At 50.7% G+C, this 26881-nt stretch overlaps 2 protein-coding genes and 1 long non-coding RNA gene across 5 annotated transcripts in view; 2 read left to right on the top strand and 1 right to left on the bottom strand.

Annotated features, from left to right (window-relative positions):
- The first annotated feature begins 568 nt into the window (after positions 1–568).
- Rapgefl1 (Rap guanine nucleotide exchange factor like 1) lies at positions 569–15759 on the top strand. The gene is made up of 15 exons (XM_048450767.3): positions 569–1454; positions 4044–4122; positions 5125–5260; positions 5490–5587; positions 8380–8492; positions 8595–8762; positions 9497–9594; positions 9722–9844; positions 11767–11945; positions 12020–12110; positions 12627–12677; positions 12776–12863; positions 13064–13128; positions 13483–13537; positions 13770–15759. Exons 1-15 carry the CDS (start codon positions 935–937, stop codon positions 13892–13894), a joined length of 1989 nt encoding a protein of 662 aa, XP_048306724.1. The 5' UTR covers positions 569–934; the 3' UTR covers positions 13895–15759.
- A 1581-nt stretch (positions 15760–17340) lies between these two features.
- On the bottom strand, positions 17341–25013 carry LOC146893280 (uncharacterized). Its single transcript, XR_015003820.2, has 2 exons — positions 24099–25013; positions 17341–21051 (listed from the first exon to the last, which is right to left on the bottom strand). It is a non-coding gene; the product is annotated as an uncharacterized LOC146893280 (long non-coding RNA).
- A 159-nt stretch (positions 25014–25172) lies between these two features.
- Wipf2 (WAS/WASL interacting protein family member 2) overlaps positions 25173–26881 on the top strand; it is a 34576-nt gene continuing 32867 nt past the window's right edge. Inside the window, exon 1 of one of the 3 annotated variants that reach the window (XM_087910021.1) lies at positions 25173–25309. The gene's annotated coding sequence lies outside the window, so the exon portion shown is untranslated. Of the gene's footprint in view, positions 25348–25473; positions 25578–26881 lie in introns of those variants that run through there. The other 2 variants (XM_087910020.1, XM_087910022.1) reach the window with 2 other exon arrangements.

Raw genomic sequence — 26881 nt, 5'->3', positions numbered from 1 at the left:
TCACCGGGGCTAAGGTGCCCTCGTGCTCTCTGTCTCCTCTTGCTGCCTACTATCTTCTTTTCACCCCAATTAGACCTGCCACAACCTGCTGGTCTCCGCCTGACTCTTTCCTACCTGCCGGTACCTGCCTCCCAGGGCCGCCCTACACCACCTACCATACCCTATCAGAGAAGGATGTGGGTACCGCCCCCAGTGCCAAAGCCAGTTCACCCAAGACGTGGGCCCAGCCCTTCTCACAGGTGGAAGATAAAGACCACATAATTGTGGGAAAAATGCAAAGAGTTCAGCCTCACCTGTGTGTAGGTGAGCGCGTCAAGGTGTAGGTCAAAGATCTGCCCTGGTTATTTGAAATGATCATAAGAGACCGGGTAATGGAGAACTAGGGGTCTCTTCATTGATAAATCCCTCCCTTGCCTTTGCCCTTAGTTTCTGCGACTGTCAGACGCCAAGTCCTCACGGTCAACACTAGCGCCCAAGTTCAAGCCTCGCGCGGCCGGATGGGGGCGGGTCTTGGCAGGGTAGGGGCGGAGACTGGATGAGGGGGCGCGGTCTCAATTCTGCCACCTTCCCCGGGGCCAGGAGCGCAGCCGCCGCCGCGTCCTCAGCCTTGCGCTCCGCCCGCTGCCTCTGCCGCCTCAGCCCGGCCCCAGAGCGCTGAGCCGGGGACACCGTCCCCTCCGCCTGCCCGCCCTTCGGCCGCAGCCAGCATGGGGGGCCGCTGAGAGCGAGCTCCTCTTCCCTCTGGCACCTCCCCCGGCCACTGGCCACTGGACTCTGGCCAGCGAGCCTCGGACACCTCTGGCTCGCAGTCCGGCGCCTGGCACGGCCCTCGGCTCTGCTCCTCCGGCTCTGAGCATCGTGTCCCCGCCCCCCCCGCCCGCGCCTGGGACACCTGGGTCCCCCGGCGGCCCCTAGGAGAGGGGCGGGGGGGGGTATGAAGCCACTGGAGAAATTTTTGAAAAAGCAGACGTCGCAGCTGGCGGGGCGAGCGGTGGCAGGAGGTCCCGGCGGGGGTCCGGGTTGCTGCGGAGGGCCTGGAGGGGGTGGGGGCCCTGGTGGGAGCGGCGGTCCGGCGGGGGGACCGCGGCCACTGCAGCGGCGTCAGAGCGTGTCTCGCCTGCTGCTCCCAGCTTTCCTCCGAGAGCCCTCAGCCGAGCCCGGGCTGGAGCCGCCCGCTGAGGAGGAAGGGGGAGAACCATTAGGGGTTTCGGAGGAGCCGGGCAGCGGGGGTCCCTGTTGGCTTCAGCTAGAGGAGGTGCCGGGGCCCGGGCCGCTGGGGTGCGGGGTGCCCCTACGCTCCCCTTCCTCGTACTCCTCAGATGAGCTATCCCCGGGCGAGCCCCTGGCTTCACCTCCCTGGGCCCCCCTGGGCGCCCCCGAGCGGCCAGAGCATCTTCTGAACCGGGTCCTGGAGCGCCTGGCTGGAGGGACTACCAGGGACAGCGGCGCTTCAGGTAAGCCTGCTCATCCCTCCCTGAGAAAGGGGGTGCCCTGGTTTCTTTTCTTGTCCTTAGCAGCAGTGTAGGGACTGAGGGGAACCCTGCAGTAGTATAGGGGAAAGGGCATGTTAGTGCCCACCCTCCTTTCTCCTAACATTAGCCTCACCCTCGGGGAAGGAGCCAACCATCCTCTCCTCTCCTTCAGCCCCCTCCCTCTCCCTTAAACATTTAAACCAATCTCCTGCGGCCCCTGAAATACTGCCTACCTCCTCCCATGCCCCCAAATTAGGAGCTGACACCCTAAGATGGACGCTTTCCAGCTGAGATTATGCCACCCTTCAGACCGTATCCAAAGCTTGAAAGCCATGGCAAGAGTCTCTGGCTGTATAGAAGCCCCCAGAGCACAAGCTGGCTCACTTGGTGGGGGCAGTATGGATAGGCACAGGGTCTGGCAGCCTTTAGGGAAAGTGTCCTCCTTGGGGGTGAATTTGAACATCTTTAAGGGAAGGCACCAGGAGACTGCAGCATCCAGAAGGATCTGGGCCTCAGCGGCTCCCTATGTCATGCCTCAGCGTAAGGCTTTAAAAAATAATAACCACACCCTGAGAGGCTTATTCCCTAAACGATGATGCCATTTCTCCCCCTCCCCACCAGCACCCTATTAAAGAGCTTATGAGACCCACACATTACTGCTTAGAACTGAGGTAGAAGACATTAGGGATTTTAGATCTAAGTAGGCATGCCACGGAACCCAGAAAGGTCTAGGTTTGGGAGCCCAAAGTTGAGCCCCGAAAGATGAGGGTCGTGCGTGTTATTCCTCATCCTCTGCAGAGTGCTCTGGCTTTAACAGTAGGTGTCTCTCCCCTCTTCATCCCTCTTTTTCTTTTCCTGAAGGTCTGGGTCCTCTCTTTTGGCTTAGGCTGCAGTTGCCCTGGGGAGCTGACACCTTTTGGATTTAATTAGAAAAATATCAGACACACACAGCTCTCTTAACCATAACTTCCCACCTACACCACGCACCCTGTGTCTCTATGACACATTCCCCAGGGAGGCTGTGCATTGGACCAGAGCCTGCTTTGGAAGAAACAGATGCCAAACTGTAGCCCCCGTATCGGCATCTCCCCCACGTTGCCCATGTTCCTTTTCCTTTACTCTGGTTTCAGCATTCACACCCCAGTGAGATAAAGATGCTCAGAAGGACATCAGGCCTCCTTATGCCTCGTCCGCATCCCTGGACTAGGTGTGAGGTCCAGGGGAGCATCTCGCTTACTTTCCGAACATAGCAGGGCAGCTGGGCAGAGGTAAAGAGAGGCTGACTTTTCTCTTCTGCAGGGGCATGATGCCACAGATTGTTCAGTGTCCCCTGGGCTGAGACTCCTGAATTGTCACCCATATTATCTGGCTTGGCAGGCTGAATCCCCAGAGAAACTGGTTTGGGAAACCTACCAGCTTAACCTGCCTCTCCAATATCTCTAATATAAGCCACTTTCTCAAGCCATTTGGTTTCCTCCCAGACTGTGTGGGTGGAGAAAACTGCTTATTGAGGGCTCTCCATAGCTAGCCAGAGACCTCAGAAGTCTAGGCAGCCCCTTGTGGCCCCTAGAGTCTACCCTGACACTCTGCTCGCCTCTGATATTGAGAAAAGAGCAGAGACTCCGCCGTCCAGGTTCTTTTTCTGACTTGGGGCAAGTGCCTCCTAGCTCTGGGCCTCAGCTTTCTCATCTGTGAAACAAAAAAAGACTCATGTGGGCAATCTTATGTTGCCTCCCCACCTCTGCCTTCATGACTGGCACTGGCAGCAGGGCACGACAATCAAGGGTTGTCAGGAGCCCTGGAGTAGTGCCTGGGGACCTGGCCCTAACCTGTCCTGGTGAGGACACCTGGCTCCCACCCTGTGCCCTGCCTGTCTGTGTGTGCCAAGGAGCCATGCCCCACCCCAAGGCTGGCTGCAAGTCAGGGCGACCTTGTACCTGGTTGACTGGCTGAGCCAGGCCCAGATGGGTGTGGAGGGAGAAGGGTGGAGAGAGGGGCCCCTCCCCTCTCCTCTTCATCATTAACCCTTCTACCTCTGGGCACCCAGAGGACACAGGGGCTCTATTTAAGGAACTGAGAACAAGAGGTGGCAGTCTGTCTCCTCTCCTAATTTTAATGGGGCTGTCCCCACCTGCCCTGTCAAAACTCTGAGGTAATGAGTGGTGAGGGGAGGATGGACACGTACCCCCCCACATACACCTCCATCCTTCCGACTGTAACCTCTGTGTCTGCCAGTTCTCTGTTTTGGGTCCCTTCTGTGGACTCCTTTTTTTTCCTAGCAGATCTCAGGCATGGTGTATTATCTGACCAACTTCCCACACACTGAAGAGAAGTGTGCGTGGCCTTCAAAGGCATCCCCCCTTCCCCTCCAGCTGCCTTGGCAGCTGCCAGCCCCACCCCCACAGCGGCTGCCCAGAACCCTCACACATGTGTGTGCGCGTGTGCAGAGCATGACAGGGCAGGTGGCCGGGGCTCCAGCCTTGTTAAAGCGGCAAGAAATGAGGGTGCAGAGTTTCCAGACAGTTCTAGAAGCTCCCACCTGACATCTGCGACCCTCGTTGGTCTCCACAGATATTCTGCTTGATGACATTGTCCTCACCCATTCGCTCTTCCTGCCAACAGAAAAGTTTCTACAAGAGTTGCACCAGTAATATCCTTTTATGGAGCTTGTAAAAGGGCAGACCAGGAGGGAGTCATTCCTACCCACAAACTACAACCCAACCCAAGCTCTCCTGTAGAAGACACAACCAACTTTTCGTCTCACGAGCCTTGGGCAGCTCCCTCCACATCCTGGCGATTGGGTTTGCTTCAGTCAGTAGGATGGAGATACACAGATGCTCTACTCTGGGCTGCTGTGAGGATAAGCCTTGTCGCAGGTCTGAGAGTGCTTTGGAATCACTTGTACAAGTGTAAGGGCCAAGCGGGATGGTGGTGGTGTGTACCTTTAATCTCAGTATTCGGGAGGCAGAGGCAGGTGGATCTCTGTGAGTTCAAGGCTAGCTTGGTCTACAGAGTAAATTCCAGGAGAGCCAGGGCCACACAGAGAAACCTTGTCTAGAAAAACAAAAGAAAATGAAAAAGATCTTGGTCTAAATACGTATCTATCAGATACGTAGGATCTGATATCAGCATTAGGTCACGGTTGTGCTTCGGTAGGGTCAGCTAGAGATGAGCTACCAGCTCAGTCTGAAACTTCTAATGTAGACCAGGTTATCATTAACCTGTGGTAGTCCTCCTGCCTCTGCCTCCCAAATGCTGGGATCACAGGAATGTACCACCACGCCTGGCTTCTTTGAATTACTTTAGAACCTAATTGTACATGTCAAGTCCTTGAGTTGAATGTCATTAGGCTCCCTTAGAATAATCAGGCCTCACCATGAAGTAAAGTCAGCTTTGTGAGCTGGCTGGCATCTAGATGGGTCCTGGCAATAACCTTAAGTAGCCTCTTTAACAGACAAGAGCTGAATGTGGCCAAATTGAAGCCCTCACTCTTTGTACTCTAAGCAAAACCATGGCTGGAATGAGAAAAGTCTTGGTTCCAGGGCCCTGGAAACCTACTCTCCTCTGGTACCCAAGTGCAGAATATTTAGAGTCAATTTGCTTTCCCTGGTTTTCTTGGCTATTCAGAACTTTTACTTAACTTAGGGGTCAGCTTTGTTCAATCAAGGAATGTGGAGGGTCCAGAGGGGCTGGGCCGCAAGCAAGCCTGCCTAGCTCTACTCCTTCATTTCTTGGATACCTACCAAGGACTCCTGCAAGAGGAAGAAGGGGCTGGCCACATCATCAAGGTGGGCCTTGGAAGAAAAAGGCACATGAGCTAGCTCTCAGCTCTGGAAGGGGGCTCTTTGGAGGAGTCACACTCCTCAAATTGGGTATCTGGAAGCAAAAGATGCCGGTGGGCTTTGGTTTGTGTGATTCCTGAGAGTTTGAGGCATGGAGGCCCTGTCTCAGCCCTTGCCGTGAGTGGTCCTTGGGATGAGACGCGTGCCTTCATCTCATCTGTCGCCCTCTCCCTAGGAACTGTATTTACTAATTATGAAGGATGAGTCCCTTTACCAAGACCTCCGAGAGGACACGCTGAGGCTGCACCAGCTGGTGGAGACAGTGGAGCTAAAGTGAGGGGTTAGGGGTTCCCTGAGTTCCTCTATTACAAGGGCTGCCTCTGGTCTGGTGGCTTCACCGTCTTAGTCGCTTGTTTGCTTGCTTGCTTTTTAAGATGCTTATTTATTGATTTATTCTTATTGCTTTGCCTGCATGTACATCTGTGTATCACCGCATGCTTGGGTGTGCTGTGGTCAGAAGAGGGCGTTGGATCCCCATGTACTTGAGTCACAGACAGCTGTGAGCCACCATGTGCCTGCTAGAACCAGAGATGGGGGGGAGGTCCTCTGGGACAGCAGCCAGTGCTCTAAGCCACTGAGCCATCTCCCCAGCCCCTTTGCTCCTTCAATATGGTTTCTTTCAGCTCCTTTTCCCTACTGGAGAGTAACATAGAACCACAGAACACTGTTTTCTAACCCAATCGTTTGTTCTTTGGGGGGGGGGGGGCGGTAAGCAACTTGTCTTACAGTATAGCTCAAGCTAACCCCAACTTACTGCATGGCCCAAGCTGTCTTCTACTGGTAATCTTCCTGTCTCAGGTTCCCAAGGGGGCCTGTGCCATTGGCCCAGCTCAAGTCTTTTTTGGTTTTTGGTCCATTTTTCCATCAGTTTGTCTATTAATCTGGTAGTATTCTGGCAGGTATTTAATAACCCATGCTTTATGAGAAACATCCCTGGTTGGTGGCTCTGATTCTCAGTGTAAATTCTTTTGTCATGGTTGATGTCAAGCTATCAACAGGCAGGCGGACACTGTGGGGCTGGGAAGAGATCTGCATTGCTGGTTACATAGTATTCCATCACATTGATACCTATGCAGGCAAAAGCTGGAGCATAGCAATACAAAACAGCAAAGCAAACTTAGAAAACTACCTTCCCTTTCTTTTCTCTTATTTATTTTTGAGACAGAATCCTTGAATCTTGCAGTAATCTTTCTGCGTTTGCCTCTAAGGTGGGATTATGGGTTTGTGCCATGATGCCCCTAGCGTGAAACTGTCTCTTTTGATAATAATTTATTTGGCCTCAAGTTAGCAAAATGTGTGTGTGTGAATGAGCACACACGTATTTCGTAGCTGTCCTTAAAAAAATTAGTGTATGGGCAGTGGTGAATCATGTTTTTTTTATTTTTTATGTTTTATTTAACTTTATCTTATGTGCATTGGTGTGAAGGTGTCAGATCCCCTGCAACTGGATCTTTAGACAGTTGTGAGCTGTCATGTGGGTGCTGGGAATTGAACCCACGTCCTCTGGAAGAGCAGTCAGTGCTCTTAACCACTGAGCCATTTCTCCAGCCCCGTGACTCATGTTTTTAATCTCAGCACCTGAGAGGCAGAGGCAGGTGGAGCTCTGTGAATTCAAGGCCAGCCTGGTCTACAGAGCTAGTTCCAGGACAGCCAGGGCTACTTAGTGAGACCCTGTTTTGAAAAAAAAAAATCAGTTAGCAGGGACTGCAGAGGTGGCCTAATGGTTAAGAGCACCTGCTGTTCTTCCTAAGGACCCACTTTGGAATCCCAGCACCTACATGGCTGCTAGCAACCATCTGTAGCTCCAGTTCCAGAGGATCTGATGCCCTCTTCCACACTCCAAATGTAGTGCTTGCTTGTGACGCACAAGACTCATGCAGGCAAAACACACATACACATTAAAACCACAAATAAATCTTTACAAATATGTATCAATTTTGCATGGTGGCACATCCCTGTAATCCTAGATATTCGGGAGGCTAAAGCAGAAAAGTCATCAATTCAAAGCCAGCTTGGCCAACTTAGTGAGATCATGCCTCAAAATAATAATAATAATAATAATAATAATAATAATAACGACTTGGGATAGAGCTGGTGGGTACTTGTCTAATATGTGTAAGGTCCTGGGTTTGATCCTCACTATTACCTAAACAAACAGTTGGCAAAATTCCCCCAAATTGACCTCACTAGCTCAGGACAGGAGTACATCTTGGTTGTCCCCTCTTCATTCCTGCTACCACAAGGTTCATTAACTGTCACCTAGACTGTTGCCACATACAACCTCAGCTTCTGGCCTCACGTCTTTCTTCCTCCTCTCTTGTCACACCAAAGACACTTTCCAGGCTTCCATAGACGATGCCTTCACCCTCCTGTTCCCAAAGCATCCGTGTTCCCTAACATCTCCAAGTTAGATGCCCTAGCACAGCTTCCGCACCCCTCCCTTCCTGCCATCTGCTGAGCTTTCCCCATCTCCTCTTGTTCATCCCTCTTCACCTATTAATCTGGCAACCCTTGTGTGTTCCTACTTTTTCTTCCCATGATCCTTCAAGGCCAGGGTCAAATGCCATCTCTTCCATGGAAATAGCTCAGATTTCCGCCTCCAGGGAGAGTTTCCTTCCTCCCCCACACCACTCTCCTGTACCTTTGTCATCTCACCAACACTTCTGACTGGTGTTAGAAGTAGCTGCCTGCACGTCTGTCTCCTTCCCAGACTGTGAAGTCCTTGTCGGCAAAATTCAGACATCCGATGGCCTACTACCTCCACGTGCCAAGAAGTGTGCTAGGACCTAAAGGGTGAAAAACAGTAAAAACTGATCCCATTCCTCAAAAGCTGTCAATCTTGTAGAAAAGATGACATGAACATAAACAATATTGCTCCATTGTTTTGTAGCATTTCCTCATGGGTGGGTGGACCAGAGAAGAACCTCTGAAAGAGGTGGCATCTGATTTGGGCCACTTAGACAGTTGTCTTGTGCTGGTCATTGTCCTATCCCTGCTTTATGGTCCTGCCTGGCACTCCACGTGCCTGGCAGGATTTGCTGATACAATGACTGTGTTCATGCCAGGATTCCAGAGGAGAGCCAGCCACCCAACAAGCAGGTCAAGCCACTCTTCCGCCACTTCCGCCGGATAGATTCCTGTCTGCAGACCCGAGTTGCTTTCCGGGGGTCAGATGAGAGTGAGTATGGCTGTTAGGAAGAGCAAAGTTTCTGGGGTGGCTCAGGGAGGTGGGTGGGCCTTCTTCACCTTCAATGGAGTCTCCTTTCCTGTCTTTATGCAGTCTTCTGTAGAGTCTACATGCCTGACCACTCTTACGTGACCATACGCAGCCGCCTCTCAGCGTCAGTGCAGGACATTCTGGGCTCTGTGACAGAGAAGCTGCAGTACTCAGAAGAGCCTGCGGAACGAGAGGAAGCCCTCATCCTGGTAGCTGTTGCCTCCTCTGGAGGTGAGGATCAGCACACTAGGCAGGGGCGAATGCTAAATTCTAGATCCTTGATACTCAAAGTGTCATCGTGGGTCCAGCCTTGGTGAAGGCATCACCTAGGAGACCCTACCCCAAACCTACAGGATTAGAATCTGCATTTGGACCAGACCCCCTCCCACTCAGGGGATCCTTTGAGCATTTAAATTTGGGGCACACTGGTTTAGAATCATTGGGTTCTATTCTGGGTGCTACCTAGTACCCACCTGGAGACTGTGTTCCAGTCCTTCGCACACACCTCCCCCTATCTTATAGGCTCCATTTCTTTTCTCCAGGCTGAGGACATAGGGTAGGCTCTAATCCTGTAGAGAGGAGGCAGAGAGCCAGCAACATAGCATAGCTTGTGTGTGTGTGTGTGTGTGTGTGTGTGTGTGTAAAACCCCAGACTGGTCTAGAATTTGCAGTCTTTCCTGCTTCGGCCTCTCAAGTGCCAGGACAGGACTTCAGGCATGACTTATTTTCCTTAAAGTAAAAGTATTCACCTTGTCCATAGAGATGAGGGAGAGAGACCTACATTTGGGGTAGGTAGAGTCCATAAATGCAAAAGAAAGCACTTGACCAATTATTTTTGTTAACTGTGGTATAAGTTGGTGACGATAAGTGTCCCACTAGTCTAGGGTATGTCAGCATAGGGTGATGGTGGCTTAGGCATATAAGGGATGTGGGTGGCCAAAGCTGAACAACCTGTTCCTCTGCAGAGAAGGTCCTCCTCCAGCCAACAGAGGACTGTGTTTTCACTACGCTGGGCATCAACAGCCACCTATTTGCCTGTACCCGGGACAGCTATGAGGCCCTAGTAAGAATTCCTTCACCTGTCTTGGCTGGTAACAAGAGCTGGTGGAGGGGTGGGGGTGGGTCTGAGAGCAAGTCTCTCACCTTACTGTAACAGGCAGCCAAGTTCCGCTAACCCCACCTGTCGCCAGGTACCCCTTCCTGAGGAGATCCAGGTCTCCCCTGGAGACACAGAGATCCACCGTGTGGAGCCCGAAGATGTTGCCAACCATCTTACTGCCTTCCACTGGGAGCTGTTCCGCTGTGTGCACGAGGTGGGACTGAGGCTGGTGCTGGGCAGGGGTGTGGCACGAAATCTGCTCCTGGGGGCCTGCCTTTGCAGCAGATGTCCTAGTTAGAAGGCTCTCTTGCAGCACACACGGGGCCAGTGCACAGGGATAAACTTTGTTAGCCTTTGGCCCCACATTTGGGAAACAGTAGAGAATCTCTACAGCAGGGAGTTTCAGGTGCTGCCTGCGTAGACGCTGAACTGAAATTCTTATCAGGATTCATAAAAATGTTTACTATCAAGCAGAGGGTATAACTCACTTGGTAGAGTACCTGACCTGCCTGGCATGCACAACCCCCTGGGCTGAATCCTCACCACTGAATAAATCAGCTGTGGTGGTGGATGCCTGTTGTCTCAGCACTTGGGAAGTGGAGACAGAGAGATCCAGATTATCCTGGGCTACATGATGGGTTGGAGGCCAGCCTGAGATCAGAAAACTCCCGTATCAAAACAGAAAACAAGGGGATTGGAGAGATGCCTCAACAGTTAAGAGCACTGACTGTCTTCCAAAAGATCAGGGTTCAAATCTCAGTACCCACATAGCAGCTAACAACTGCCTGTAACTCCAAGATCTGACACCCTCACACAGACTTACTTGCAGACAAAACATCAATGCACATGAAGTAAATTAAAACAAACAAACAAAAAACAAAAAAATACATGAGTTGTCTGAGAGGTTTAGAGTGTTTACTGCTCTTCCAGAGTTGATTTCCAACTCCATAACTATGGCTTACAACCACCTGGACCTCCAGCTCCAGGGGCTCTGATGCCCTCTTCTGGCCTTTGTATGAATGTGCACGCGCACGCGCACACACATACACACACACACAAATAAATATTAAAGTCTTAATTTTTTAATTTTGTTTTTTGAAACAGCCTCAGTATGTAGCCCTGGATGATCTGGAACTCACTGTGTAGACCATGCTGGCCTCAAATTCATAGAGATCTGCCTGCCTCTGCCTCTTGAGTGCTGGAATTAAAGGCATGCACCATAACACCCAGCGATTTAAGATTTATTTTATTTTTAACTGTGTCTGAGTGTGCAGTGTGCATGTGTGTACATGCATACATGCACACATGTGCATGCAGGTGACCACGGGCCAGAAACATCGGGTCCCCCTGGAGCTAGAATTACGGACAGTTGTGAGCCATCTTTTGTGAGTGCTGGGGACCGAGTTTAGGCTTCCTGGAAAATCAGTACACACTTTTATTCATTCAGCAATATCTCCACCCCCCCATAAAATGTTTTCAAGAATAGTTATATTATTTTTTATTATTATATTATTTATTATACTTGTATATTTCTGTGTACAAGGTTATAAAGGTGTCAGATTCCCTGGAGTAACTGCTGCCTGACATGGGTGTTGGGAATTGAACTCTGGTCCTCTGCAAGACCGATATGTGATCTTAACCACTGAACCATCTCTCCAGCCTCTAAAATAAAATCTTTTCTTTTTTTTCTTGTTTATTAAGTATACAGTGGTCTGCCTGGCCTGCATGCAGAAGAGGGCGTAAGATCTTATTACAGGTGGTTGTGAACCACCATGTGGTTGCGAACCACCATGTGGTTGCTGGGAATTGAACTCGACTTTTAGAAGAGCAGGCAGTGCTCTTAACAACTGAGCCATCTCTCCAGCCCTAAAATAAAATTTTAAAAAGAGAGATAGAAAGATAAGAGGCAGGGATGAGTGTCTCCTGGAGGGAGAACCACACAGATCTTAGCAGGTGCCTGGTACCTCCGGCTCACTGGGTGAGCGATCAGTTGTCTCTCTGGCATTCTGTCCTGTCCCTGGCTTTCCATTTCCATGCCCACTCACTCCTGCCTTTCCTTCTCCATGTGCTCTGTGGTGCCATCTTCCCGCCGGCATCCCCGTTGCCCTGACCCCCCCTCTGCCGCTGTGGTTGCAGCTGGAGTTCGTGGACTATGTGTTCCACGGGGAGCGTGGCCGCAGGGAGACAGCCAACTTGGAGCTGCTGCTGCAGCGCTGCAGCGAGGTCACTCACTGGGTGGCCACGGAGGTGTTGCTCTGTGAGGCCCCGGGCAAGCGGGTGCAGCTGCTCAAGAAGTTCATCAAGATTGCCGCCATGTGAGTGCTTCTGGTGGAGACGGGGAAGGTCACAGTTCCCAGAAGCCCCCTAACCCCGCCTCCCTCCCACACAGCTGCAAGCAGAACCAGGACCTCCTGTCCTTCTATGCTGTGGTCATGGGGTTGGACAATGCTGCCGTCAGCCGCCTGCGGCTCACCTGGGAGGTGAGGCGACCTCTCCCTCCTCTACCCACAGCGCCAGACCTGTTACCCCACCTCAGGATCTGCGTGCATCTCAGACTTTCCCTAGTGCATCCTCCTGGTGTGGCTGGGGCTGCTGCTCTGTGGGGGCATCTTTGTGCTAATGGAAAGCAGGTGCCCCCTTCTGGCCTCTGCTACTCAGGACACAGAGTTGCAAATTAGTAAAAAGCCAGAATTCCAGCTGAGGTGTCTTTGCTATGAGCGTCCGCTGGGTTTCAGCGGCTCTCGCTGGAGCACTTTTGTGCGTGGCGCCTGCCTGGGCAAAGGTCTCAGTTTGTCCAGAATAAATCCTTCCCCAGGCAGTTTCAAACTTCCCGATTTACCCTTAGGACTTACTCTGTGTCTTCACCTGCTAGCTGCTTCTCCCACTGCAAGATGTGTAAGCCCATAACCCTCTAAGGAAGACTAGTCACATGCTCCCATGAAACTCAAGAAGCTCCGCCCTGACATTTCTTTTTTCTTCCTTCGAACTCTCTGCAGAAGCTGCCAGGGAAATTCAAGAACCTGTTCCGCAAATTTGAGAACCTGACGGTGAGTGGGGTTGGCTTTCCTCGGCCCCTTAGGGAAGGGGAGACATCTCTAGGGGTACACTGGGCCCATCTGTGTCTGCTCCTTCTGTGGAATGCTAGGACCCCTGCCGGAACCATAAAAGCTACAGAGAAATCATCTCCAAAATGAAGCCCCCTGTGATTCCCTTCGTGCCGCTCATCCTCAAAGGTCAGTCTCCTGCGGTGTGCTGCTCCCACCCGCAGTCCTTCTCCCTCACCCCAGGCCTGCCTCTGAGTCCCCTCGCAATTCAGCTGTGAGTACCAACTTTCAGAGAGCCCCCCGCCCCCGGACTGCATGTGTCTTGGAGGGTGGTATGGGTTCCTTCTGCCTATTCTATCCTCACATTTAGCGATCTTCCTGTTCCCTAGATCTGACCTTCCTGCATGAGGGGAGCAAGACCCTCGTGGATGGTTTGGTGAACATTGAGAAGCTGGTGAGTGGTACTGCCAGCCCCTGTCCTAGGAGTGAGGGGCCGCATGCATCCATCCTTCCCCTCTCTCCTGTCACTTCCCCCAAAATAGCAGCCTTCCTGTCTGGTGCTCAGCTTGCCTGACAGACTCCAGACTGTCTCCCTGGTGGCATCACTGTGGCAACCCACCCACAAGAGGCAAAGCTGACAGGCAGCTGGGGGCAGTTCTCCCTCCCTCTCTTGGCACCTTGCTATTACCCGGCCTTTGGCCCTTCAAAGGCCCTATCACTGGAGAGTGGAGAACTAACCTCAGTTGAGAATGAAGGGGGAAGCAGCTGCCTGTGCCCTTTTCGGGGCTAATTCCTTGTCATCTCCCAGCATTCTGTGGCTGAGAAAGTGAGGACAATCCGAAAATACCGGAGCCGGCCCCTCTGTGAGTACCCAAGGCTCAATGAGCTTCCCAGTAGAACTGTGGAAAAGGAGAGGGATTGGGAGAACTCCATGCTCAAGTGTCTGTTTCGTTACACTGGTCAGTTCCTCATTTTCCCAAGGGCTTCCTGCCAATACCTCTTCCCATTCACACCCCTTCACTCTGGCCTGCCTGGCTTGCATGTAGGGGATAAAGGGAAGCTGAGAGCTGACACCTCTCCCTTTCTACTCCCCAGGCCTGGACATGGAGGCCTCCCCTCATCACCTGCAGACCAAGGCCTACGTGCGCCAGTTCCAGGTCATCGACAACCAGAATCTCCTCTTCGAGCTCTCCTACAAGCTGGAGGCTAATAGTCAGTGAGAGTGGAGGGCCCCGCTGCCCCACCTGGGTCCTGGCACCCGGCACTCAAGCACTTTGCGCGCGACGCCCTCAGTAGCCCACATCCGGACACCTTTTCCCTGGGGCCGCTTCCTGTCCTACATAGAGGAGTCGGGTTGACCTACCGGAATGTGTAAGCCTGTCTGTCCATCCTGCTGAGGTCCTCTTACCTTGCTCCTTCACACTCCTGGTTTCTGACCTCTCTGGGCAAGAGACGAGTACCCCTGTGCCCTCCCAGTGCGGTCTGTTCCAGAGATGGAGTTTCTAGACTCTGCTTCCCAAGCAGGAAGGAAGCACCCCTCCCCCAGATCGCAGCTGTGGTATGGGGGCACTGGAAACACCCCCTCCCAGATCGCAGCTGTGGTGTGGGGGCACTGGAAATCTTCCTCCCTGACACCTGTTTTACTTCCCCTAATCAGGGCTGAGATCCCTGGATATACACCCCCAAGATTGTGTGTGTGTGTGTGTGTGTGTGTGTGTGTGTGTGTGTGTGTGTGATTTATATGTTCCCTTTAGGGAACAAGAGTACATCTGATAGTGTAGGGAGAGTATCAGAGTGGGTTTTGGGTTTTTTTTTTTGTTTTTTTTTTGAGGATCCCTTCTGTTTGGTGCTACCCTTGTTGACTATGTCTCCCTCATTCCCTGCCCAGCTCCACCTGCTGTCCTGTATGTGAAAACTGTGGGTCAATTTCCTGCAGGCAGGGCATATCAGAAGGCAGGAGAGTTACCCATCAGCCCTTGCAAATCCCCCTCCCAAGCTTCCCAGCGAGAGGCTAAAAGATGCTCAGGGAAACACAGGCTTAAGCTGCCTGCAGGACCCTGCCTCTGCCTTACTGTGGGTGGAATGCAGTGGTTATCAGGAGTTAGGGGCGCCTGTTCTCCATTCTTGTCTGCTTTAGGGGGTGTCTCACTGCTAAAGAGGGAGTTGTCGTCCTTCTTCTGGCTCTGTGTCTGTCACCAACCACACAGTCTGTCCATCTGTCTTTACCACCCCCCCACACACCTTGTCTCTAGAAATCAGGGGTGGATCTCAGTACCTAGGGCAGCTAGCGCCTCCCTAAGTGGGGAGGAGAGACTGCAGCAGCTGTAGAGGTGAAGCTGGACTCTGGCAAGGCCTTTATTACCTCTCTCCGGCACCCTTCCCTCTCCTGTCATGGGCTCCAGGGCTGAGGGGTTGCAAGGGCTCCTGGCAGCTACTGGGTGGGGTTTCCTGGCACAGCCTCCCCACCTCCTTCCTGGCCCTTCAGAAGAGGCAGCAGTGACTGCAGCAGCAGTGACATCAACTGCAGCTCCTGCTCTGGGAGTGTATATAGATTTTTACCCAAAGCTCTGGAATTGTACATTTATTTTTTAAAACCCAAAGAGGGAAAGAACCTTGTATCATATGTAAACATTGTATTATAGGTTATGTTGTATAGTCCCTTTTATACGGCAGCCCCTGTCGAAATATCCACAGACATGCCATGCCACCCACTTAGCTCCTAGTGGTCATGGTGATCGTGCCACCGCCCCCAGTCCATAATGGTGATGGTGACCATACCGCCCCATACTCTGCTTCTTCTGCACAGCTGCTGGCTGCTCCCCCTGCTGCCCAGGCTTCCTGCCCCTCTTCAGTAACCCCTCATCAGCCTTCTCTGGTTTCCCTAGCCTCCAAGAACGCTGCCTCCCCCACCCCCTGGCTGCTGCTTGCCTCTGGTTGTGATGCTTGCCCCACTGTTTCTCAGGGGCCTCCATCCCCAAATCCTGTAGCTTTACCAGAGTGAACCTGAACCGTGTGCATTGTACAGGCCCCGTTGTCATTGAAGAACCTGATGGATAGAGAAAATACACTAAAATCTATGAATCAACCTCCCAGTGTTTTCCTTTGCTTCTCTTAAACTGAAGGGAAGGGCTGAGCTTGGGAGAGGGAACAGGGGACACTTTCCCAGCATTCAAGGCTCCTCAGCGGGGCTGTCTAGAGTGACCTGGAAAATGTGAGTGGGAGGAGAAGGTGCCAACCTCCCAAGATCTGTGTCTGGTGTCTGGAACTCAGGAGACGTTTCTGTTCTCACCTGTTCCCGGTCACGTTGCTATGAGATCGCACGTCTAACCCTGCGAGGAATGAGGTGGAGGCTGAGTAGGCCCAGCATGAAGTCCAAGTTATAGGGCTAGATGAGGCGGGCCTGCTATGCTAGCCCTGGTCTGTCTGCTGCAGGCAGTCCAAACATTTCATGCAGCCGGCAGCTACCAGTCTTGCCAAGTCAGAGGCACGCTGAGCCTGGGTTAACCCTCGTAGTAGCACAGTGTCTCCTGTTCAGGCTTCCATGAGAGTTAACACAGGCTCAGACCAGGGCACCTCCTCCTCCCATTCACATAGCCTCGTGTGAGTTCTTAGCTTGTCTAACTCTCCCTGAATCTTGATATCAGAAAGCAGTCCTCTCTTCTCCCAGCTTGGCTTTGCCTTTGCTGGTCTTCCCATCCTAAAATTTAGGGGCCCGCGAGATGGCTGGCAGAGCAAAGAGCTTGCCCTGTAAGCCTGACGATGGCCTGTTTCCACACCTGCTGTACCAGTGGGAGGAGAGAAAGAACATCACAGATTGTCCCCTGACCTATGTGCGCCTATGTACACGCCCACGCAAACACGCTGATAAAGTCTAGTATTTACCCTGGTGTGGCAGTGCATGCCTGTAATCCCAGCACTTGGATGATGGTTGCAGGATCGAGAGGTCTAAGAACTGCATAGCTGGACCCCATCTGAGATAAATATCCAGACCTCACCCCATCTTCCTCTTCACTTATCCTCGCCCGTCTTTTTGCTTGCTTGTTTTCGAGACAGGGTCTCACTGTACCGCCCTGGATGGCCTGAAACTCACTATGTAGTCTCGCTCACAGCAGTCCACCTGCCTCTGCCTCCCAAGTGCCAAGATGAAAAGGGTGTACTGCGATGCTTAGCCTCCCTCACCTTATTAGCCAGTCCCAGCGTTCTTGGATGACAAGACTAACCTCCTGCCAGTTCAGCAGCACCTTGTCTCCAGCCCATCCTTAAATGCCGCGAGTCAGGCCTCTACACTGAGCCCACAGTCTTTCTAAAACCATGGTGTCATTGCATACAGCTGAGATGGGAAAGACTGGCGGCACCTGTCCCAGCGAGGATGGGGAGCTCTTCCTCTCCTGAGACAGGGTCTCACTGTGTAGCTCAGGCTGGCCTATTCTCATCAGTCCTCTTCCTTCAGTCTCCCGAGTGCTGGGATTACAGACATGCACCACTATACCAGGGTACAGCTGGAACTTTTATATGCTGCTGGTGGGCGTGGAAACAGGCACTACCACTTCGGAAAACTGGCAATATCTGCTAAAAGTAGGTTACATAACTAATGCGTACACATGACCGAGCATTTCCACTTAAGAGTGCACACCCAAGAGAAACTAGTCCAGGACACATATAATCGTAATCATGGAAGGATTGCTTTTATTTTGTTTTATGGTTGTGTTTTCTTCTTTAGTGAGACAATCTCACTATCTGGTCTAGCCTTCAGTCATCTAACCTCCCCTCCCAAGTTATGACATCACAGCCATGGACCACTGCACTTAGGTGATGGCTGCAATTTTATGGTGACGAATTCAATAGCACTTGGGAGCCCGAGACAGGAAGATTGTGCAGAGTGAGGCTAGCTTCAGCTACACATTACATTCCAGAGGGACTGGGGGTATAGCCTGATGGCAGAATACTTGTTCAGTTCCTCAGTGCTGGGGGTGGGGTAGAAAAAGAAAACAAAGAGAAGACAGGGTTAGAGAGGTGGCCCAGCGGTTAAGGACACTGGTTGCTCTTCCAGAGGGCCCTGGTTTGATTCTCAGTAGCCATGTGGCAGCTCACAACCATCTGTAACTGAGTTCTAGGGAATCCAATGCCCTCTTCTACCTCTACAGGTACCAGGCATGTACATGGTGTGCAGATGTACCTACAGACAAAACATTCATATTCATAAAGATAATAAAATAACTTGTTTTTTAAAAACAACACATAATGCCATCACAGAGGAATCCAGTTCAGTTCCCAGCACCCATATTAAGTGGCTCATTCCAGAGAACCTGAGGGTGAGCATGCACAATTAGAAATCTCTCTCTCTCTCTCTTTTTTCCCTTTGGTTTTTCTTTTCTTTTTTTAATATTTATTTTATTATGTATACAATATTCTTTCTGTGTGTATGTCTGAAGGTCAGAAGAGGGCACCAGACCTCATTATAGATGGTTGTGAGCCACCATGTGGTTGCTGGGAATTGAATTCAGGACCTTTGGAAGAGCAGGCAATGTTTTTAACCACTGAGCCATCTCTCCAGCTCTCCCTTCGGTTTTTCAAGACAGGGTTTCTCAGTGTAGCCCTAGCTGTCCTGGAACTAGCTCTTGTAGACCAGTCTGGCCTCAAACTTGCAGAAATCAACCTACCTCTGCCTCCTGAGTGCTAGGGTTAAAGGCATGTGCCACCACTGCTTGGTACGGAAAAGGACAGTCAGGCTTGGTGACTCATACCTGTTATCAGGGTTCTTAGGAGATTGAGACAGGAGGATTTGTACAGGGGTGAGGCCAGCCTGCGCCCCAGAGTGAGTGGTATTCTAGTCTAGGCCAAAGTGTGAACTCTATCTCAAAACAAAAAGATAAGCAAGCATGCTGTGTGTAGGGCTCATGAGACGGCTCAGTGGGTTTGACCACTTGCTATGCAAGCATGAAGATCTGGATTTGATCCCCAACATCCACACGAAAGCTGCACATGGTGCCGGTGTTGGGGAGCAGAGACAGGCAGTTCTCAGTAGCTTTGTTGGCCAGTCAGCCTATCCGAAACAGTGCACATCGGGCTCTATGAGGAACTCTATCTCAAGGAATAAGGTGGAGAGCAATAGAGGACACTTGACAGTCTCTTCTGTTCTCTGTATTCATGTGTGTATACAAATGCACTGAACACACAGACGCACATCCACCACAGGAAAAGCTGGCCACGATGACATACCTGGAGATTTCCAGCACTCTAGGGAGTTGAGGCAAGGAAGGTCTAAATTAAGGTGAGCCTGAACTATGGAGAAAGAACTCATCCTGAAATAAAAATACAGATACACACGCTCGTGCACACATGCACACACATGCACATGCAGACACACACACAACACAACACAGGAAAATACAAACCCATACAAAAACGTTTTTGGTGGTGGTGGCACATGCCGTTAATTCCAGCATTTGGGAGGCAGAGGCAGGAAGAACTCTGAGTTTGAGGCCAGCCTGGAGCGCAGTAAAAAAGGTGGTGTTCAGTGAGGGGACCTGAGGATTCCTGTGGTCATGCTGGGGCCTGCTGGAGTAATAGAAGCGTCCTAAGTTGTGAACCTTCGACCACAAATGTGGGTTGTTTGTGTAAAATGTGTATGTTTTGTATACCTTTAATCCCAGCGTTCTGGAGGTAGAGGCAGACTGATCTCTGCCAAAGCTCAAAGCCAGCCTGTTCTACACAGAAAGTTCCACACTAGCCAAGGCTGCATAATGAGACCATCTCTCTACGTATATATCCCCTTCCCTTCCTCCCTGGTCACATCTCTTGTTCCTTTATCCGTCCTTCACTCTACTCTGGCCATCCTGGCCATTTTCTTGCCCTTGTAGCAATCATTGTTAGCCAAGAGACCTCGCCTTTTCCATTCCCTACGCCAAACTGGATCACCCAGACAAAACCCGCCCTATACTCTGCTCTCCCAGTTGGCTCAAGGCACGCCTCACTCATGACATCACATGTTTCTTTGTGTATTCGCTTAGTGGTTACCTCCCACGCCAGCATGGATCATCCCTGGGAGTGGATCTTGCTCACTGGCCGTAACTGCAATCGTAGCTGGCATGGAGCAGACACTAAATACATATTTGTTGAATGAATAAATTAAGTTGGTTGTAATAGGAACCAGAGGAGCAGGACACAATGCAAGACGATAAGTGCTCTAGGACTTAAGCCAAGGAGAATCACTGTTGGTCTGGGAATAAGGAGCAGAGAAAATAAAAAAGTCCTTTAAAGAGATGAGCCTGCTAGGTGGTGGTGGTGCAGGCCTTTAATCCCAGGACTCAGGAGGCAGAGGCAGGTGATCTCTGTGAGTTCGAGGCCAGCCTAGTCCACAGAGTGAGTTCCAGGACTGCCGTGGCTGTTACACAGAAAAACTCTGTCTAGAAGAAGAGAGAGAAAGAGGGGGAGAGAGAGAGAGAGAGAGAGAGAGAGGAGCCCAAAGCAAAAGCAAAATTAGGGTTGTTTTCTTCTTATTGTTTGGTTCTTTGGTTTTTGGAAACAGGGTCTCTTTATGTAGCAAACTCTCCATCTTCCTGCCTCAGCCTCTGAGTGCTGGATTACATGCATCACCACCACTGACAGCCAGAACATGGAAATGAACAGTCACAGAAGAGCCAGTGGGAGTCACTCAGGAACTGGGCTTCATTCAGTGCAGAGGGCTGGCCCGGTCCTATAGGACCAGGCAGGACTCAGGGAGAACAAGAGTATGACTGGTGAGCAGTCTCTGCCCTTGCACGGAGGACGTTGAGCTTGTTGTGCTCCCTCCCACCCAGGGCGGGCAGAGAAGTGACCTAGTTCACCTCCTGCCTGCATCCTCGTTTCAGCCGCTCTCAGAACCATCAGTCATTACTTGCGAGGTGACATTCCAGGACATGTCCTTGGCCATTTCCTGTGCTCAGCTTTTTTTTTTTTCTAGCCTGGCCTCTAACTTTGAATCCTCCTGCCTCAGCCTTCTGAGTACTGATGTTGTAGGGTTTGCTCATCATAGTTTCTCGTTTAATATTTCCAGCAAGCCCCACAGAACTGCTCTGCCAACTCTACTTTCTAGATGAAAATTTGAGAACTTGGGAGACTTTTGTTTTACCTGGAATTCTTCATGAAGCTGAGGATGACCTTGAACTCTTGGTCCAACTGCTTCCACTCCCAAGTGTTGAAATTGTAGGCATAAACCATCATCTCTGGTAGAGACAATTTTTCTTTTTTGAAACAGAGGCAATGAGAGGCCAAGTTGTCATCCTGGGTTTCAAATCCACCCTTTGGAACAGAAGCACTGGGTCTCCTGGGATGGTAAGATGACAAAAAGAATCTGGAGTGGTCCAAGGACCAGCCTAACCAGAACCCTGTTGCGAGCCTAAGAATGGGAGAGAAAGGAATTTAGGCAATGACATTTTCAACCACTAGGTGTCACCACAGAGAATACTTTTCAAAGTACTAGGTGTGGGAATAATCTGGCTTTGAGTTTTTCTCCCACTTGAGACAGGGGCCCACTGTGTAGCTCTGGCTGGCCTGGAATTCACAGAGATCTGCCTGTTTCTGCCTCTGTAGGGCCGGGATTAAAGGTATGGGTCACTACGCCCATCCTAAATCTTATATTTTGAGACAGAGCTCTCACTGAACCTGAAACTCACAGATTTGGGTAGACTAGCTGGTTACCCTGGGATCCACTTGGTTTTGTGCCCCCAGCTTTGGGGTTACAAGTGCACATCACACAGTTTTTACATAGGTGCTTCATATCCAAACGTGGGTCCTCCTGCTTAGGCAACGAGCGCTTTACCCACTGAGCCATCTCAGTAACTCTATTATTATTGGTACTATTATTATTTGAAAAATAGGGTCTCATAAGCTTGGGTGTGATGGCGCACACCTTTAATCCTGGCACCTGGGAGGCAGAGGCAGGTGGATCTGTGTGAGTTTGAGGCCAGGCTGATCTACATAGTGAGTTCCCGGTCAGTGAGAGCTATATATGAGGCCCTGTCTTCAAATAAATAAGCAAATAAGTAAATACATAAACAATTAATAAAAACTGCAATCATGGGGCTGGAGAGATGGCTCAGCAGTTATGAACCCTTACTGCCCTTACAGAGGACACACGTTTGAGTCCCAGCACCCACATGGTGGCTTACAGACGCCTGCAACTCCAGTTCTAGGGGATCCAATGCCTTCTTCTGACCTTCAACGGTACCGGAACCACGAGAGGTACACACATGCACATGTGCAGGCAAGACACTCATGCAGATAAAACCAACTCATTACCAACAAAAGGAGGCACAGAGTCCCTGATGTGCGCACTGAGAGGGAAAGTCCGAAGACATGTCTACTGCTTTGTAGGCGGGGGCTTGAATGCAGATGGCTACGCTGTGTGTGGCTCCTTCCCTCACCGGGAAAATGAGAGCACGGTCACTGCTTGAGAAAACTGAGGAGTAAATGGATTCTGACGGCATGTGAGGTTATGGCAATGACTGGTACACGGCGAACTGCAATAAATGTCAAACCTTATGGTTTCTTTTTGAAAATATTTGTTTTTTTTTCCCGACAATTTCATACATCTATATAACACATTGACCAGAATCACCGCTTTCCCCTCTCTTATTTCCATCCACTCGCTCTGGAACCCTTCTGTCCAACATGCCCCCTCCTCCTTTCATGTCTTCAGACAGGGGTCTTGTTTTTTTTTTAAATATATATTTATTATGTATACAATATTCTGTCTGCATGTATGCCTACAGGCCAGAAGAGGGCACCAGACCCCATTACAGATGTTTGTGAGCCACTGTGTGGTTGCTGGAAATTGAACTCAGGACCTTTGGAAGAGCAGGCAATGCGGGCAATGCTCTTAACCACTGAGCCATCTCTCCAGCCCCAAGGGGTCTCATTGTTTATCCCTGGCTGACCTGGAACTCATAATGTTCCCCATGACTTGAAACTGACAGACTCAGGCCTGCCTCTGCATCCCAAATGCTAGACCACTTGTCCTGGCCCTCAATTACTTTTTAAAACCTACTTTCTCCTTCAAGTTGTAGCTCTCACCATCAAAATATCTACTATGGGAAGGGGAGCCGGTGAGAGGGCTCAGTGTAAAGGCTTACTCACTTGTCACCAAGCCTCCAACTTGAGTTTGATCCCAAGAATCCACATGATAGGAGAGGAACCAGTTCCTGAAAATTGTCCTTTGACCTCCATACGTGTTCTATGCTGTGCCCTCCATATACAATAATTAAAAAATTGGCTGGGTAGAACACACCTTTAATCCTAGTAGTCGGGGAGGCAGAGGCAGGTGGATCTCTGAGTTTGAGGCCAGCCTGGTCTACAGAGCAAGTTCCAGGATAGTCAGGACTGTTACACAGAGAAACCCTGTCTCAAAAAGAAAGGGAAAAAAAAAGAAATCTTTTTTCTTTGTTTCAAATAATTATTTCCTGGAACGCTTTTCTTTTCCTTCCTATCCTGGCCCATTCCTACAGACTTCAAGTAGAAAATGAGAGATAACCTCTTGGTTTCTTTCTTCATAAAGCTTATTATTGATATGTGCCTACATGAGATGTCCCTGTATCCGCCCTAGTGGCTGCCCCTTGCCATAGAGTAGTGTAACACGTGAGCAAGGGTGTACTTAGCCGTGCTGGACAGAGAATGCCCTCTGGAGGAGCACTGGGCAAAAGCCTGAACAATGAGGATGGGAAGAAGGTAATTCCTTCAAAGGCCTCGAGGTGGGAACTTCATCGCACGTTTCAGGAACTGAAAGTAGATCCACGGAATTGCTGAGCCGCTAAGGATGAGGCAGGTGAAACCGTGAACAAAGAGATAGGAAGGGCTGGTCAGCAGTCTAGCTCCCCTGGCCCATGCGGCTAGTCACCCACTATCCTGCTGGCATGTGCTCCACCGATCCTGCTGGCATGTGTTCCTCGCCTTTGCTCTTTGGTAATGGAATTCTACTCATTTTTCTTTTTTTCTTTTCGGTTTTATTTACTTTGTATACAATATTCTGTCTGTGTGTCTGCCTGCAGGCCAGAAGAGGGCATCAGATCTCATTTCAGATGGTTGTGAGCCACCATATGGTTGCTGGGAATTGAACTCAGGACCTTTGGAAGAACAGTCAGTGCTCTTAACCTCTGAGCCGTCTCTCCAGCCCTCTTTTCGGTTTTCTGAGACAGGGTTTCTTCATGTAGCCCTGGCTGGCTGTCTTGGATCTTGCTCTGAAGACTAGGCTGACCTCAAACTCAAGAGCTCCACCTACGTCTGCTTCCTTCCAAAATTCTAACTCATCGTTCCAGGACTAGTTCAAACCATTTTTTTTTTTTAAATCTCTCTCATTCTTCAGCAGGACTTAGTCACTCCTGTGACATCCCAGCCCACATGTCACCACGACTCATCACATGCTGACTGAGAGCTCGGGTGTTTACATACCAGTCTGTGCACCAGCATGGTGAGTTCCCAGAGGGCAGAAGCGCTGTCTTAGTCACCTCTGGAACCAGCTCCTTGTACCTAGCCTAGTGAATGTTCATAACACGTACTCAATGTGACATTTAGTTGACTAGTGGGTGGTGCCCAACACTCAAGGTAGAACAGAGGGAAAACAAAAACAATAACAGCTTAGTCTTATCACGTGCTTTCCAAATCACTACCCGAGGAGCCTTCAAGGACTCTTAAAGACACACACTGAGGGAGCTGAGGCCCATGAACACACAATAAGTGGGGATTAAGCCCCACTTTTACATGAGTTTCAGTCCTGGTCATTGGGTTGACCTAAGGAGCAGTGAGACATGGAAGAAGTGGGGATGCCCGGAGTGGTGACAAGCTTTTGTGTGTGAAGAAGACCTTTAGTCATTTACAAGAGTTAGCAATGAAGCCAGCAGAGGACAAGGATTCCTCGCTCTCATCCAAGTATCTAGAGGAGTTCACAACTCCATCCCTCAGTTCAGTGAGTCGGGGTCCCTCTGCTGAGGAAGATGTTCAGGTTCAGCGGTTAGAATGACCTAACGGATGATATGTAAGCAGAAGCGTGCCTCTCTGTTGCTATGACAACCGGAGCTCATCTACCGGGCCCCTGCAAGGGTAGCGGAGTCCTGATCTTCCTTAACTTCAAACCATATAAGGGCTTATGGTGCGCGCTCGCGCCTAGTGGAATAAACACGGAAAAAAAAAACGTTTAAGAAACAGCGGTTAGCTCAATGGTTCTCTCTGTCGGCCAGAAGTTAAGATCATCTGCGCAGTTCTAAAGGTCAGACTGAATTTGACCAACTAGATCTGGCTGGCATGGCTAGTCATTGAGAGCCTCGCAGGTGGTCCCAACTGCAGCCCAAGATGCAAACCCGGCTTTTCACTGCGGATCTCGTCCGGCGACCTTCTCAAGATGGTGGCGCTCCGCCCCCACGTGCGCCGATAGAGGGCAGGCTTTCCTAGGCGCATGCGCCCCGCGTCTCCGAGAGCCCGGCTGCCTCCTCCTTTTTCCCCCGCCTCCATTTTGTTCGCGGACGCTGGGGACGGTGGGAGCGCATCCATTTCCGGGTTGGCAAAAGGGGCGGCGGCGAGAAAGAGAGCTTGCCGCGGGGCGAACGGGCAAGACTGAACCAGGACACAGGTGACGGAGGACTCGCTCCCGGAGCAGCCCCGGCCAGGTGGGGAGGACGCCGGGGCGGCCGAGCCCGCCGCTGAGGTGACCTGCGGACCTGAGTGGGAGGGAGGGAGAGCCGGGGAGGGGGCCTGAGGGGGGAGGGGACGCCGGGGGAGGGGCCTGAGGCGGAGAGGGGGCCTAGGGGCGGGGCCTGGAGACCCTGGCGAGGGGGCGTGGGCCGTCCGAGTGGAGGGCGGCGGTGAGCGGCCGGTGCGAACCGGGCAAATGGGCAGGAGAGACAGGAAATTAGAGATCCTGAAGGGTTGGGTGAGGTGAGTAAGACGGCAACTCCGGGTGAGGAAGGAGGGGAGCCGTGGCGCAGAGGGGGAGATGGGGAAGGGAGGGAGGACCTGTTGGGAAAGGTAATTATTAGCAGGATGCTCCGAGTTGAGGAGAGCGGTGTGACATTTCGTGTTGATTTAAGTGAACAGGAATGGCTGGAGGAGATGTGGAGAGTGGTGGATGAGAGGGAGTCGGGGAGCTGTCTGAGATGCCTTTGCGAGCTCCTGGAGTTGGAGGTTCCTGTTGGAGGGGTGTGAGATGAGGGGCTATGGAAATCTGAAGGCGCCGAACGTAGGCTGTGTGTGCGGTTGAGTTACTGATGAAGAGTGATTAGGAAGACATAGTCAGGAAGGATAGGATTGGATGAACGAGAAGCTGGAGGAAGCTGCTGTGTGCTGGAATCTACTCCCATCCCTGCTGGGGATTGAATCCTGGTCCACTCGTGTGCTGGGCAAGGGCTCTCTCTACCTCTAAGCTGCACCCGAGCCCTGGAATGCTTTTTTTTTCTCCTTTGGTTTTTCGAGACAGGGGTTCTCTGTGTGTAGCCCTGGCTGTCTTGGAACTCACTCTGTAGACCAAGCTGGCCTCGAACTCTCGAATGCTGGGATTAACGGCATGTGCCTATTGCCCAGCTGAAACTCATATTTTTTTTAAAGCGATTTAAATAGTACTAGATTAATCTCTCCCCGGGCCAGTACCATTTTTTCATGCTATTACTTTTGCTTTAGAGTTCTGTCTTCTGACTTGCTACATGATTTTGGCTACTCTTTTCTCTCTTTATGGACCAGAAGAGAACTTTAGTACCCTACTTCAAATATAGATTTACATGTAATTTTGAGACAGATCATTAGACTCTCAATCTCTTCCTCCTTTGTAATATAGCTTTGTCCCATCTGTTTCCCTAAAAGATTGTGTTAACCAATTAGGAAGTCGGTGTAAAGAAAAACAGGATTGAGATAAGTTTTTTTTTTCTTTTTTTTCTTTTTGTTTTTGAGACAGGGTTTCTCTGTGTTACCTTGTCTGTACTGGAATTTGTTCTGTAGACCAGGCTGGCCTTGAATTCACAGTGATGCCTGCCTCTGCCTCCCAAGTGCTGGGATTACAGATGTGTGTCACCACTGCCCAGCATCTCGATGCATTTTAATATATAATCTTTAGTCTTCTAATATCTTTGTATCTCTAAATATTTTTAATAGTCAACATTTTTATGTTACTGTGTTGGTGACCACCAGGAGGAAGATCTGAACGTTAGAGTTGGAAATGAAAAAGTTCACTTGTTAGTGACATCGAGATT

This window comes from Myodes glareolus, chromosome 9 (genome assembly GCF_982192425.1).
Source record: "Myodes glareolus chromosome 9, mMyoGla1.1, whole genome shotgun sequence".
Classification (NCBI taxonomy): Eukaryota; Metazoa; Chordata; class Mammalia; order Rodentia; family Cricetidae; genus Myodes; species Myodes glareolus.
Note: the sequence above shows the minus strand (reverse complement) of the source record. Positions and strands in the feature narration are given on the sequence as shown.

Bases quoted from the DNA above. Each gene is read 5' to 3' on its own strand.
- Rapgefl1 (XM_048450767.3), top strand. From the start codon at position 935: ATGAAGCCACTGGAGAAATTTTTGAAAAAGCAGACGTCGCAGCTGGCG. The intron at 4,123-5,124 runs ATATCCTTTTAT...CTTAGGGGTCAG, and splicing joins CTACAAGAGTTGCACCAGTA to CTTTGTTCAATCAAGGAATG. The intron at 8,493-8,594 runs GTGAGTATGGCT...GTCTTTATGCAG, and splicing joins TTTCCGGGGGTCAGATGAGA to TCTTCTGTAGAGTCTACATG.